The 13,852-nt window shown below is 40.0% G+C and overlaps 1 protein-coding gene across 1 annotated transcript in view; it reads left to right on the top strand.

The window, feature by feature from the left end:
* Nucleotides 1-1,808: 1,808 nt before the first annotated feature.
* The window catches only part of LOC132870331 (soluble guanylate cyclase 88E-like), a 47,247-nt gene continuing 35,203 nt past the window's right edge, over nucleotides 1,809-13,852 (top strand). The window contains exons 1-8 of the mRNA XM_060903965.1: nucleotides 1,809-1,928; nucleotides 7,644-7,784; nucleotides 7,921-8,060; nucleotides 10,671-10,805; nucleotides 11,000-11,123; nucleotides 11,727-11,846; nucleotides 12,028-12,112; nucleotides 12,224-12,310. Of these exons, the coding sequence (XP_060759948.1) occupies nucleotides 1,809-1,928; nucleotides 7,644-7,784; nucleotides 7,921-8,060; nucleotides 10,671-10,805; nucleotides 11,000-11,123; nucleotides 11,727-11,846; nucleotides 12,028-12,112; nucleotides 12,224-12,310 (952 nt within the window). The remainder of the gene's footprint in view (nucleotides 1,929-7,643; nucleotides 7,785-7,920; nucleotides 8,061-10,670; nucleotides 10,806-10,999; nucleotides 11,124-11,726; nucleotides 11,847-12,027; nucleotides 12,113-12,223; nucleotides 12,311-13,852) is intronic.

Genomic DNA, 13,852 nt, shown 5'->3' with positions numbered 1-13,852 from the left:
CCATATGGACAGTCGAAAGTTGCACTTGGAACATTGTTCTGGAGACTTATAGTAATGCATCTATGGCTGAGGACTACAACTGACATGATAACTTTAGGACTGCAGTTGTCATGAACAGTTTTGCACTCAAGTTTCCATCAATGAACAGTTTATAACTTCAACAAAACACACTTCATGTTAAAATTATAATGATTTTCTCGGTTACACAGTTATACTTTGTGACTATCTAGGGCACCGTTATAGAAGCAAATTATTTATAATCATGCTACCTGTTATCACCCAAACAAGGATGGGTTCCCTTTTGAGTCTGGTTCCTTTCAAGGTTTCTTCCTCATGTCATCTGATGGAGTTTTTCCTTGCAACCATCACCACAGGCTTGCTCATTGGTGATAAATTAGGGATAAAAGTAGCTCATGTTTAAAGTCTTTCATTTTCTGTAAAGCTGCTTTGCAGCAAAGTCTATTGTTAAAAGCGCTATACAAATAAACTTGACTTGACTTAATGAGATTAAATCCTGAAGGTTTACCAAAAAGAGAAACTTTGTTGTAGATAGTTTAGGGAATTTAATTGAAACTTTTTTATCTCCAGCTGTGGACTTCTACACTCTTAAAAATAAGGGTATTTCAAGGATGATCTGGTTGGTAAAGTCATTCTATTTGGAAACCTTTCTGAAAGGGAAACCCTCTGTTATAGGCTTCTGCATTGTACCAAAATGGGAATGGGTTTCCTCAGAGGAACCAACCAAACAACCCTTTAGGGAGCTAGGTGGAACATTTTCTCCAACTGTGGGCATCTACTTTCTTAGAAATAAGGGTTGTTCACAGGTTTTGGATGGTTAAGGGTTATAGCTCTCCAAATGGGTTCTATTTGGGATCTTTTCTGAAATGAAAACCCTCTGTTATGGAGTTCTACACATTACCATCAAGGGTTTCCTCAGAGGGACAAACCTACTAACCTGTTAGAAGCTAGATGGCACTTTATTCAGTTGTGGTGTTTTTATGTCTTGGCAAAGAAGTGATTTATATGGAGTGTAATCTGTCTCACCCCATGTTGCTTTGTATCAAGTGTAAAAATGTAGATGAAGGTGATGTAGGATATTAAAGCAACATCACACATTTTCCCTGTAGTCTATAACTATAACTCTATATGGCTCAGTGGGTTTTCAGTGTCCAACTCTACCCATATCTCTCAGACTCATCAGTGAAGAAAAAAAAAAGCACACACACACTTGATCTGAGTAACATGTGTGATTGAGAGCTGACCTGTGCCAAGCTGCTCCTGGCAGATGCCCAGTCATGTCAGCACCAATTGACATCTAAACAATGACTTAGCTCTGTCACTCAAGAGTGCACATAAGTAGGCCAGCTTTAAAAAAAGCGACTCCTGTCCCAACTGACAGAGTTTCAACAGCGCTGTTGTGTTAGAAGGAGCCCGAGTGACTTGAGACAAGCATTCAGGTCAGTTTATACTGTAGGTAAGAAGATCGTTAATTTATGATCAAGGTTTTGTCCATTATGTGTGAAATGAATATAACTGGAAGGTTCCTGGCTCAAGACAAACTATGTTCCTTCTGATGGATCTCCTTTGAGCATCTCCTTTCTCCACAGGTGCTTGAGATTTCTTATAAAGCTTTTCTTCATCTTGGGACCCAAAAATCAATCTCACAGAGTGTCTGAAGAACGTGTGACCAAGGCTTTACAGCTTTGAATGTGAGTATTCACTCTAAAAATGGCTATGCCTATTCGTGTCATTTAACTGAGGACCCATGGCTCTGAATTTGTCTAACGTGGACTTCATGCGCGGTCAGCATGTATGGCCTGCTGTGTGAGAGTCTGCATGACTTCATTAAGGAGTCGTATGGGGATGATGTGTGGAAGCTGGTGAGGGAGAGAGCAGATGTCCGACTACACTCCTTCGTCACCCACCAGGTGAGAGATTGCATCTTTAAAATCTTTGTACCTATACACTCAAATGTTACAGAAATGGTATCCACTGAAGTGACTGAAGGGCTAAAAGGGTTAAAAACATATCTGGACATTACAACATAATAGCCATTACATCCAGAAGCACAGTGTCAATGCTGAAATTTTTCCAATTAGAAAAAATCCTATGAATGAGTAGGTGTGTCCAAAGTTTTGACCAGTACTTTATCTATATAGACGTCAGTAAAACTAGCACACTGACAAAAGAAATTGAATTAAAGTTCTATAATTTTTTGTGCTGTGTCTGGGTTCTGAGATTTGCACTCACTGGCCACTTTAATAGGAACTTGTTCTTGATTCTAAGATTCCTGTTCTTGGCTGCAGGAGTGGAACCCAACGTGGTCTTCTGCTGTTGCATGCTGAGATGCTTTTCTGATCACCATGGTTGTAAAGAGTTGCTATGAGTTACTATATCCTTCCTGGCAGCTCAAACCAATCCGCCATTTTCCTCTGACCTCTCTTATCAACAAGGCGTTTGTTTCCACCCACAGAATGTCGCTCACTCGATGTTTTTTGTTTTTCGTACCATTCTGTGTAAACTCTAGAGACTGTTGTGTGTGAAACCCCCAGGAGTTCAGCAGTTTCTGAAATACTCAAACCAGTGCATCTGGGTCAAACCAACACCCATGCCACAGTGAAAGAAAGTCACACTTTGAGATCACAATTTTTCCCATTCTGATGTTTGAAGTGAACATTAATTAGCTGAAGCTCTTGAGTTGTATCTGTATGATTTTATGCGTTGTGCTGCTGTCAAGAGATTGGCTGATTTGAGAACTGCATAAAACCACAGATGTACAGTGGTGCTTGAAAGTTTGTGAACCCTTTAGAATTTTCTATATTTCTGCATAAATATGACCTAAAACATCATCATATTTTCACACAAGTCCTAAAAGTAGATAAAGAGAACCCAGTTAAACAAATTAGACAAAAATGTTATACTTGGTCATTTATTTATTGAGGAAAATGATCCAGTATTACATATCTGTGAGTGGCAAAAGTATGTGAACCTCTAGGATTAGCAGTTAATTTGAAGGTGAAATTAAAGTCAGGTGTTTTCATTCAGTGGGATGACCATCAGGTGTGAGTGGGCACCCTGTTTTATTTAAAGAACAGGGATCTATCAAAGTCTGATCTTCACAACACATGTTTGTGGAAGTGTATCATGACACGAACAAAGGAGATTTCTGAGGACCTCAGAAAAAGCGTTGTTGATGCTCATCAGGCTGGAAAAGGTTACAAAGCCATCTCTAAAGAGTTTGGACTACACCAATCCACAGTCAGACAGATTGTTTACAAATGGAGGAAATTCAAGACCATTGTTACCCTCCCCAGGAGTGGTCGACCAACAAAGATCACTCCATGAGCAAGGTGTGTAATAGTCGGCGAGGTCACAAAGGACCCCAAGGTAACTTCTAAGCAACTGAAGACCTCTCTCACATTAACATTAGCCAATGTTCATGAGTCCACCATCAGGAGAACACTGAACAACAATGGTGTGCATGGCAGGGTTGCAAGGAGAAAGCCACTGCTCTCCAAAAAGAACATTGCTGCTCATCTGCAGTTTGCTAAATATCATGTGGACAAGCCAGAAGGCTATTGGAAAATGTTTTGTGGACAAATGAGATCAAAATAGAACTTTTTGGTTTCAATGAGAAGCGTTATGTTTGGAGAAAGGAAAGCACTGCATTCCAACATAAGAACCTTATCCCTTCTGTGAAACATGGTGGTGGTAGTATCACGGTTTGGGCCTGTTTTGCTGTGTCTGGGCCAGGATGGTTTGCCATCATTTTTGGAACAAAGAATTCTGAATTATACCAGCGAATTCTAAAGGAAAATATCATGACATCTGTACATGAACTAAATCTCAAGAGAAGGTGAGTCATGCAGCAAGACAATGACCCTAAGCATACAAGTTGTTTTACCAAAGAATGGTTAAAGAAGAAAAAAGTTAATGTTTTGGAATGGCCAAGTCAAAGTCCTGACCTTAATCCAATCGAAATGTTGTGGAAGGACCTGAAGTGAGCAGTTCATGTGAGGAAACCCACCAACATCCCAGAGTTGAAGCTGTTCTGTACGGAGGAATGGGCTAAAATTCCTCCAAGCCGGTGTGCAGGACTGATAAACAGTTACCACAAATGTTTAGTTGCAGTTATTGCTGCACAAGGGGGTCACACCAGATACTGAACGCAAAGGTTCACATACTTTTGCCACTCACAGATATGTAATATTGGATCATTTTGCTTGACCTTAGTGCAGCATTTGATACCATTGATCATTCCATTCTTCTGGATAGACTAGAAAATGTTGTGGGAGTTAAGGGAATGGCCCTCTCCTGGCTCAGGTCTTATCTAACTGATCGTTATCAGTATGTTGATATAAATGGTGATATTTCTAGACGTACCGAGGTAAAGTTTGGTGTTCCACAAGGTTCTGTCTTGGGTCCACTGCTTTTTTCTCTATATATGTTACCTCTGGGCGATATTATTCATAAACATTGTATTAGTTTCTACTGTTATGCTGATGACACACAGTTGTATGTCTCTGCAAAACCTGATGAGAGACACCAGCTTAATAGAATTGAGGAATGTGTTAAGGACATTAGACACTGGATGCTTATTAATTTCCTTCTGCTTAACTCTGACAAGACTGAAGTACTTGTACTAGGACCACATACAGCTAGAAGTAAGTTTTCTGATTACACAGTGACTCTGGATGGCCTTTCTGTTTCTTCACGTGCAGCAGTAAAAGACCTCGGAGTGATTATTGACCCCAGTCTTTCATTCGAAACTCACATTGATAACATCACCCGGATAGCTTTCTTTCATCTCAGAAATATTGCAAAGATAAGAAATTTAATGTCATTGCATGATGCAGAAAAACTAGTCCATGCTTTTGTTACCTCCAGGTTGGATTATTGTAATGCTTTACTGTCTGGATGTTCCAATAAGTGCATAAACAAGCTCCAGTTAGTTCAAAATGCAGCAGCAAGAGTCCTTACTAGAACTAGAAAATATGACCACATCACGCCTGTCTTATCCACACTGCATTGGCTCCCAATCAAATTTCGTATTGATTATAAAATACTACTATTGACCTTTAAAGCACTAAATGGTCTCGCACCACAGTACCTGAGTGAACTTCTACTCCTCTATGACCCGCCACGCCTACTTAGATCAAAAGGTGCAGGCTATCTGCTGGTACCTCGTATAGTGAAGGCTACATCAGGGGGCAGAGCCTTTTCTTACAAAGCCCCACAGTTATGGAACAGCCTTCCAAGTAATGTTCGGGAATCAGACACAGTCTCAGCATTTAAGTCTAGGCTGAAAACATATCTGTTTAGTCAAGCCTTTTGTTAATGGTGTTTATGAGGTAAAGGAGTAGATCTGGAGGGTCCTCAGACATAGAGTGTTTTGGTAAACTGGGATGTATGGATGCTGTCAGTCCCCACTCGCTTGCTCACTCGAGTTTGTTGATGGTGTAGTGGCTGGCTGCTTTATGTCCCGGGGCTCCCTCATGCCTGTGTTACCTTCTGGCTCTCTCCTTTTAGTTATGCTGTCATAGTTAGTTGCCGGAGTCCCTGCTTGTACTCGGTGCAATATGTATACTGTTCCTACTTATTCAGGTGACATTGGGCATACCTAACTACCTGTGTTTTCTTTCCCTCCCCCCCACCCCAAATCTGTCCCTCTGAGTTACATGGAGTCAACAGGAAATCTTTTGGTGGAGAGGGTGGAGACCTCGACTGGCTATCGTAGCCTGCAGGGAATCGGCCGTCAGACATTCTGTCGCATGTCCCAGACCCGGTGAAATGTAACTGAATTGTCTTGGCCAGCCCTAAGGGTCCCATCTGCATCTCATCATTGCTGAGGAGTGTGCTCCCATCACCCAATCAAGCATCCAGCCAGAGCAGTTCATGATATATTTTACCATATTAACATGCCATTGTTGTGTGTTATGCCTGATGTAAAGACTCTTGTCTCTGCGAGCCTACCACACAGATTTAATACTTGTCATTTTTAGGGCATACCTAACAGCCTGTGTTTTCTTTCTCTCCCCCCCAATCTGTCCCTCTGAGTTACATGTTGATCCTGGGATTGAGATGCTGGCCTCTTCTGCCCCTCGGACCTGCTTGATCCATCCTGGTGCCCTGTGTCTGGTCGGAGTTTTATCGCACTGCTCCTGTGAAGGATGGCCCCATGAGGACAGTTGAGGGTTATACCTGTTAAAACTGTTAATATTATAGTCAGGCTGTCTGTTGTTGCCCAAATGAGGATGGGTTCCCTTTTGAGTCTGGTTCCTCTCGAGGTTTCTTCCTCATGTCATCTGAGGGAGTTTTTCCTTGCCACCGTCGCCACAGGCTTGCTCATTGGGGATAGATTAGGGATAAAATTAGCTCATGTTTTAAGTCGTTCAAATTCTGTAAAGCTGCTTTGCGACAATGTTTATTGTTAAAAGTGCTATACAAATAAACTTGAAACTTGATCATTTTCCTCAATAAATAAATGACCAAGTATAATATTTTTTATCTCATTTGTTTAACTGGGTTCTCTTTATCTACTTTTAGGACTTGTGTGAAAATCCGATGATGTTTTAGGTCATATTTATGCAGAAATATGGGAAATTCTAAAGCGTTCACAAACTTTCAAGCACCACTGTACGTATGGGTGTACCTAATAAAGCAGCTGGTGAATGTATATTATAATGGCTATATTTCAATATCAGTCCATGATCAAGAGTGACATCACAGTGCATGCATTGGACTCCATCATTTGCATCATTTGTTTTCAGTGATTTGTGTGCTACAGAAACCAAACTAACACAAATACAAACAGTGCTTTGTAACAGTCAGTGGTAAAGCTGTAACTTTAAGATTTCCATCATGGTTAAGTCTACATGATGGAGGGCTTTGTGGTTTCTCTGTAACATAACAAGATGTATTTTTGTCTTGTTAACTTTAAGAGCCAGAAAAAAGATTGGCTGGTGAAGGAACAATTGTTTATACTGTATATAAACTTATTATTATTATTATTATTATTATTATTATTATTATTATTATTTTACCATATGATACAGTATATGGTATGATATTTTTTCTTTAATAAATAAAAATGTATATAGTCCAGACATATGGAGAATCTGGGAGATTGTTGTCACGTGTAGACAACCAGTATTTGCCAGAAATTCCTGCAGCTCCTTCAGTGTTGCTGTGGCCTCTCGGCAGTCTCCCTGACCAGTCTTTGTCTTGTCTTTCATCAATTTTGGAGGGATGTCCAGTTCTCGGTAATGTCACTGTTGTCTCATATTTTCTCCACTTCTTGATGACTGTCTTGATGGCTGTCTTTAATAAATAAAAAATGTACTTGTTGGCAAAACACTGTGATATAAGAAGAATGAAACACTTCAGGATGTTTTATAGCAAAGTAATCAACTTTGGGGTGATAAACGTCTCTCAACTTCTTGTCAGGCAACATCACACCACTTCTTTGCTGATTATTTCCCTGTAACAGTATATCTCTGAGTGTTTTATTCCTTACTTGATGCTGTACACTGTTGCTCATGTTGACTAATATGTTAAATGATGCCAGCTAATGAAACCCCAGTGCAAAGTGTTACCATTATCTTTAATTTTTTTATATAAAAAATGACTGTATGTGTGTGTAGGTCTACAGTGAAAGTGTAATCCCACGCATAGCCAAAGCAGCAAGTGGTGTCACAGGCACTCCCTATAATGAGCTAATGAACTCTTGGGGTGTCTACTTTCTTGGTTTTGTTGGGAAGTATGGTTACGACCGCATTCTCAAGGTAAGTACTGGTCATTCATTGACAGCAACAATTTCTCTGGCTTCACTTTGTGTTTGTTGTATGTTATGAGTGTCTGAGTCCCTCACACATGAACAACATGCAAATGTGTGTGCATATGTGTGTGTATGCGCTCCAGGTGTTGGGTCGTCATGTGCGTGACTTTGTTAATGGTCTGGATAACCTGCATGAGTATCTGCGCTTTAGTTACCCTAAAGTGCAGCCACCCACTTTCTTCTGCCAGGAGGAGTCTGCAACCGGAGTCACACTGCACTACAGGTGGGGTAGAGATATTCACCCGGACTCTTAAAAGGCTTAAAGTGGCAATCAGAAATCAGAAGAAACTCTGAATATGGTTATTTTACATCCTGTGTACCGTAAATTTCAGCAGTGAGATCCATGTTGTTTTCTGCCAGTTGAGCTTATACTGCTGAAAGAGGAATAAGAGCTAGACCTACTTCAGTGACTTATTATAAATGAAGGTAATGCAGTAAACATATTGCAATAATAAATCAGATTTTCTGGATTTGTATAATTCTGAAGATATAATCTTGAAACTTGCTACTTTTTTAAGAGGCTTCATCAGTCCTGTAAGACAATAGTTTTCAAAGGGTGTCTGTGATTTCTTTATTTTGTTACAGTGATAGAAATCACAATGCACCAATAACAAATCTATAGACTTTATTATTGAATCCTTATATTGAGTTATTTACCTGGTTTATTGATCATTTGAAGTGAATGAGTTTAGTCTAAATCTCAGTAAATCCAGAAAGCTGTGGGGACTACCATAGCTACCATAAGTTGCAGCTTGAGGTCTGGGTATATACAGTATGTTGTGTTCAGTCATTTTTCATTAAAAAAAAAACAACTATTGTTATACAGTCAAAGTCTCAACCATGCCGGCACCTAGTCTTTCCAGGAAGTCTCCCATCCAAGTACTAACCAGGTGGTGCTAATCACCATTTCTATAACCCTTGGCCTCTCACCTATTACACAGCTAGGGTGGGGGCTAGTTATCTCCCTACTCACATCTGCATTGTACCTCACCAGATGGCAATAGTTATAATTTTTATGATGGTCTTTGGTATGACCTGACTGTGAGTAGAACTCTCAATCTCCTGGTTGAGAGATGGACACACTAACCACTAGGCCAACTCGTAGTTGTGCATATATAGGACAAATGACGAAAACCTCTCATATATTTCTCTTTTGTTGTTTTTCATCATTTAAGATGCATTTTGGGGGCAAAAATTAATGAACAATTTTGAATGACCCAGATGTGTATCAGGAGTTTCTGGGTAGCTAGAAAATCGAAAAATATACAACCCCAATTTGAAAAAAGTTGGGATGCTGTGTAAAGTGTAAATAAAAACAGAATGCGATAATTTGCAAATCATGGAAACCCTATATTTCATTTTAAAATAGTACAAAGACAAATCAAATGTTGAAACTGAGAAATATTATTGTTTTTTGAAAAATATATGCTCATTTTGAATTTGATGTCAGCAACCTGGCTCAAAAAAGTTGGGACAGGGGCATGTTTACCACTGTGTTGCATCACCTCTACTTTTAACAACACTCTGTAAACGTTTGGGAACTGAGAAGACCAATTGCTGTAGTTTTGAAAGAGAAATATCAGCTGATATACAATTTCAGCTGCTTAACAGTTCAGGGCTTCCTCTGTCATATTTTGCGCTTCATAATGCACCAAATGTTTTCAGTGGAAGACAGGTCTAGACTGTAGGCAGGCCAGTTTAGCACCTGGACTCTTTTACTACAGAGCCATGCAGTTTTAATATGTGCAGAAAGCATATATTTAAAAAAAAATTCTCAGTTTCAACATTTGATATGTTGTCTTTGTACTATTTTCAATGAAATATAGGGTTTCCATGATTTGCAAATTATCGCTTTCTGTTTTTATTTATAGTTTACACAGCGTCCCAACTTTTTTGGAATTGGGGTTGTAGATTAAAAATTAGGCGGCACGGTGGTGTAGTGGTTAGCGCTGTCGCCTCACAGCAAGAAGGTCCTGGGTTCGAGCCCCGGGGCCGGCGAGGGCCTTTCTGTGTGGAGTTTGCATGTTCTCCCCGTGTCCGCGTGGGTTTCCTCCGGGTGCTCCGGTTTCCCCCACAGTCCAAAGACATGCAGGTTAGGTTAACTGGTGACTCTAAATTGACCGTAGGTGTGAATGGTTGTCTGTGTCTATGTGTCAGCCCTGTGATGACCTGGCGACTTGTCCAGGGTGTACCCCGCCTTTCGCCCGTAGTCAGCTGGGATAGGCTCCAGCTTGCCTGCGACCCTGTAGAAGGATAAAGCGGCTAGAGATAATGAGATGAGATTAAAAATTATTGTTAGTGCTGGATGTACTGCTAATGAATCACAAATTACTACTTGCTTTTTAAGAGGGTGAGGGTTTAAAAAAAACCCACCAAAAAACAACCTGCTGGATTTTCAGCTGAAAAAAAAATGAATGCATGAAAACACAATTACATATAAAACATCATAAAGTTCCCGAGTATATACAGCATATTATCCAGAGGAAATGCCTATAGAATAGCCTACTTGTATTTCCAGGTCAACTCTGTTCACTCAATATTTGGATTTATGAATATTTGATGGACTCCTATATGGGGAAGGGGGCAGATAGCAGATAGTGTTTCCTCTGAGTGTGTTACACAGCCCTGTGATGCAGCAAGAGCAGCAGTTTGATCAGATACTCTTGGCTAGCTTTATGTACCTCAAAGGAAGCACATGTTAGTTGGCCAGTGAGTGGGAATTGGGAGTACGTTATTGTTGCATCACTGTAATGAAACTAAAGGCATTGATTACATCAGTGCTGTAGTGAATGTAAAGGTGTGGGCCTTTTTTTTTTTGAACACTGGGCTGTAGGAGCAAGCGAAAAGGCTACCTGCACTATGCTATGGGTCAGCTGAGGCAGATGGGGAAACAGTTCTACGACACAGACATCCATGTGGAGGTTCTTTCGGAGCAGCTAGTGGGAGATTATTCTCACGTCACTATGAGGTAAGAGATGATTCACACTCACTCTGGTAACACTGTGAAGCTCCTGCACTCCTGCTTTCCTTTATTTCTGTTTGGGGTTGGGTTTGTTGAAACACTGAGTGTGAAGATGGATTGATAGAGGGTTAAGGAATTTTTCTCTTCATATGTGACTGGGAATGTCGAGTTGTGTTGTGAATGTTGTCTTTTGTTTTCAGATTGAACTTTGATAACTCTGCTTATCGCTACATCCAAAAAGAGGATGAAGAGGAGCAGGAGATTTTGCCGATCACTAGTGACTTTTTCTTTGAGGTGTTTCCCTTCAACATTGTGTTCAGACAGGTATGGCGTTTCTTCTGATTTCTGTTTCTCTTCTCTTCTCTTCTCTTCTCTTCTCTTCTCTTCTCTTCTCTTCTCTTCTCTTCTCTTCTCTTCTCTTCTCATTTCTGCTTCTTTTCCTTTCTCTTCTCATTTCTGTTTCTCTTCTCTTCTCATTTCTGCTTCTCTCCTCTTCTCATTTTTGCTTCTCTTCTTTTATCTCCTCATTTCTGCTTCTCTTCTCATTTTTACTTCTCTTCTCTTCTCATTTCTGCTTCGCTTCTCTCCTCATTTCTGTTTCTCTTCTCTTCTCATTTCTGCTTCTCTTCTCATGTGTTTCACTTCTCTTCTCATTTCTGCTTCTCTTCTCATTTCTGCTTCTCTTCTCATGTGTTTCACTTCTCTTCTCTTTTCATTTCTGCTTCTCTTCTCATTTCTTCTTCTCATTTCTGCTCTTTTCTTTTCTCTTTTCTTCTCATTTCTACTCATTGTCTCTTCTCTTCTCTTTGTCTCTACTTTATTTTCTTTTCTTCTTATCTCTTCTAATTTTGTTTCTCTTTGTCTTTTCTGCTTATTCTCTTCTCTTCTGTGATTGTTATATAACAAAACGTTTATTGTCATCAATAGGACATGGTGGTGCACAACGTTGGCTCTGGTTTGGCCACGGTCTTTCCTGACCTGGATGGGAAGAAGATTAACGATGCTTTCCTCCTGGCACGCCCCCTGGTGGAGTTCACCTGGAACATGGTGTGTAAATCTTCTCTGGCCATCAGAATAGTGCTGCTGATTAGTCATTTTTGTCAGCTGTAACCTTCTCTATAACCTATAACAGAAAGATTAAACCTGTTCCACAATTATTACTTCATAGTGTTCACTATAAAGTGAAATTTAAAGAAGATGATGTCTGATGTTTAGTTGTTCTCTCCAGATCATTTCCCATCCCAACAACCTGTTTGAAATCATGTCTAAGGAGCCTGTGAAGAGGGAACGAAACCTTCATAATAGAGTCCAGAGTAAGGAAGGTCCTATTTAACCACTGCATGTTTCATTAAAGCCTTATAGCGGATATTTTTATAAAAGAACAGTATCAGTGCTGAATCCGTCATGTTGTCTGTTCATCACAGACTCTGATTATGAGAATGCTAATCGCTCTGCTGATGTAGATGTGGAGCTCATGGCCTTCCAGTCTATCATTGGAGATGACTACAAAGGTCAGACATCCATTTCTCACACACAGACACAGAATTATAACAGTCAGGAAAAAAATTCTCTGTAGTACATGTTTTTTTTTTTGCATGAACACATAATATTTTTCTGTCTCTTGAAAATTTCTGCCCTTATTAAAGATAGACTGCCTTTCAGATTTTTCAAGTGTAGGTAATAAAAAGAATTTTCCCTGACACCCAGTTATTTTTGTTTAGTGGACCGAAAGCTGCTGAATTCAAATCACAGACTTCCAATTTTATTAGTTAAAAAAAAAAGAACAAGTAATGAATTTAGGGCCACATGGCCCTAAATTCTCTGCTATTTTTTTCCTGCTTCATCATGACCCAATTCAAGATACTACGTCATCCATCACGTGGTGGGCTTTCCCCATTCGCACAAGGCATTGTGGGATACAAATTTGAAACAGGAGAGAAAAATGGAGGACGTGAGTGTGTGAATGAAACGTGAAAGATCAACTACAGTAATGGAAAGTGAGAAGAAAAGATGTTATGTTGTGAAGGAAAGGAAACACAGGACCAAACTAATAAATATCGGTGGTCAGCGAGCACCTCGGTGTGATCAGCTGTTCGTTTAGTGACAGAATGATGTAACTGTCAGTGCACGGTCAAAGGTAAACTTGTAGATGGCAGTAATGCAACACTGTGGATGCCAGCTACCATAAAACCTGAAAAAAGAAGAAGGTTAACCTGCACATGTGCACAGTGACTTCCTCTGTCTGATCAACTGCGCGAAGTGAACAATTTCATGCACATTATTTGCTTTAATCCCCTCAATTTAAATAACTTCCCAGCCACAGAATGGCCTGATATTTTGAAAGATATTACAGAAATAAATGTATTTATTTTTTTTGCGGTCCGGTTTCCATCAAATCCTGTGCTCTGATTGGCTGCCGAGCAGGTCTGTATCCTATGATATGGACCCCGGTTACGGACCCCGGTTATGGACCTCTGACAACTCGCTCACTCACAACAACAACAAACATAGGAGCATTTTTGTCAACATTTATCTTTTTTTTAAGATTTATTTATAAGATTATCAAAAATCTTTTACATTTTTGCCAGCATTTCTCAGGAGAATAGCATTAATTTTGCAGCATGGATAGTGATAACAACAGTGTTCCCAGCGAAAGCGAGTTTTATTACCCTGAGGAAGAAGAAATAAAAGAAAACATTTCAGGAGAAAACTAAAAACCTGTAACTGTTGCTAACGCCGAGCAAAAACATGGCTGAATCCTGAATGACTCAATTTTGTATAAATAGGGGACTACATAGGCGGCAAAATGTAGGTTTTTTTTTCCTGCCATGGAAGTGCACTTGTATACCGAGGAGGAAGCAATTTGCATTACAGACGTGAATGAGGATTCAAAATGGCGGCTCGACTCGGGTCGGTTTTCCCTTTCGGGCGCTCTCGTTTTCTGTTAGAATTTGGTAAAGAAAAAAATAAATATATCATTTACCAGCTTAAGGTCGGTCCATATGGTGAAATACCATGACCTTGGCCTTGAATACTGACCTCGGCCCAGAGGG

Source organism: Neoarius graeffei, chromosome 2 (genome assembly GCF_027579695.1).
Source record: "Neoarius graeffei isolate fNeoGra1 chromosome 2, fNeoGra1.pri, whole genome shotgun sequence".
In the NCBI taxonomy this organism is placed as follows: domain Eukaryota; kingdom Metazoa; phylum Chordata; class Actinopteri; order Siluriformes; family Ariidae; genus Neoarius; species Neoarius graeffei.
Note: the sequence above shows the minus strand (reverse complement) of the source record. Positions and strands in the feature narration are given on the sequence as shown.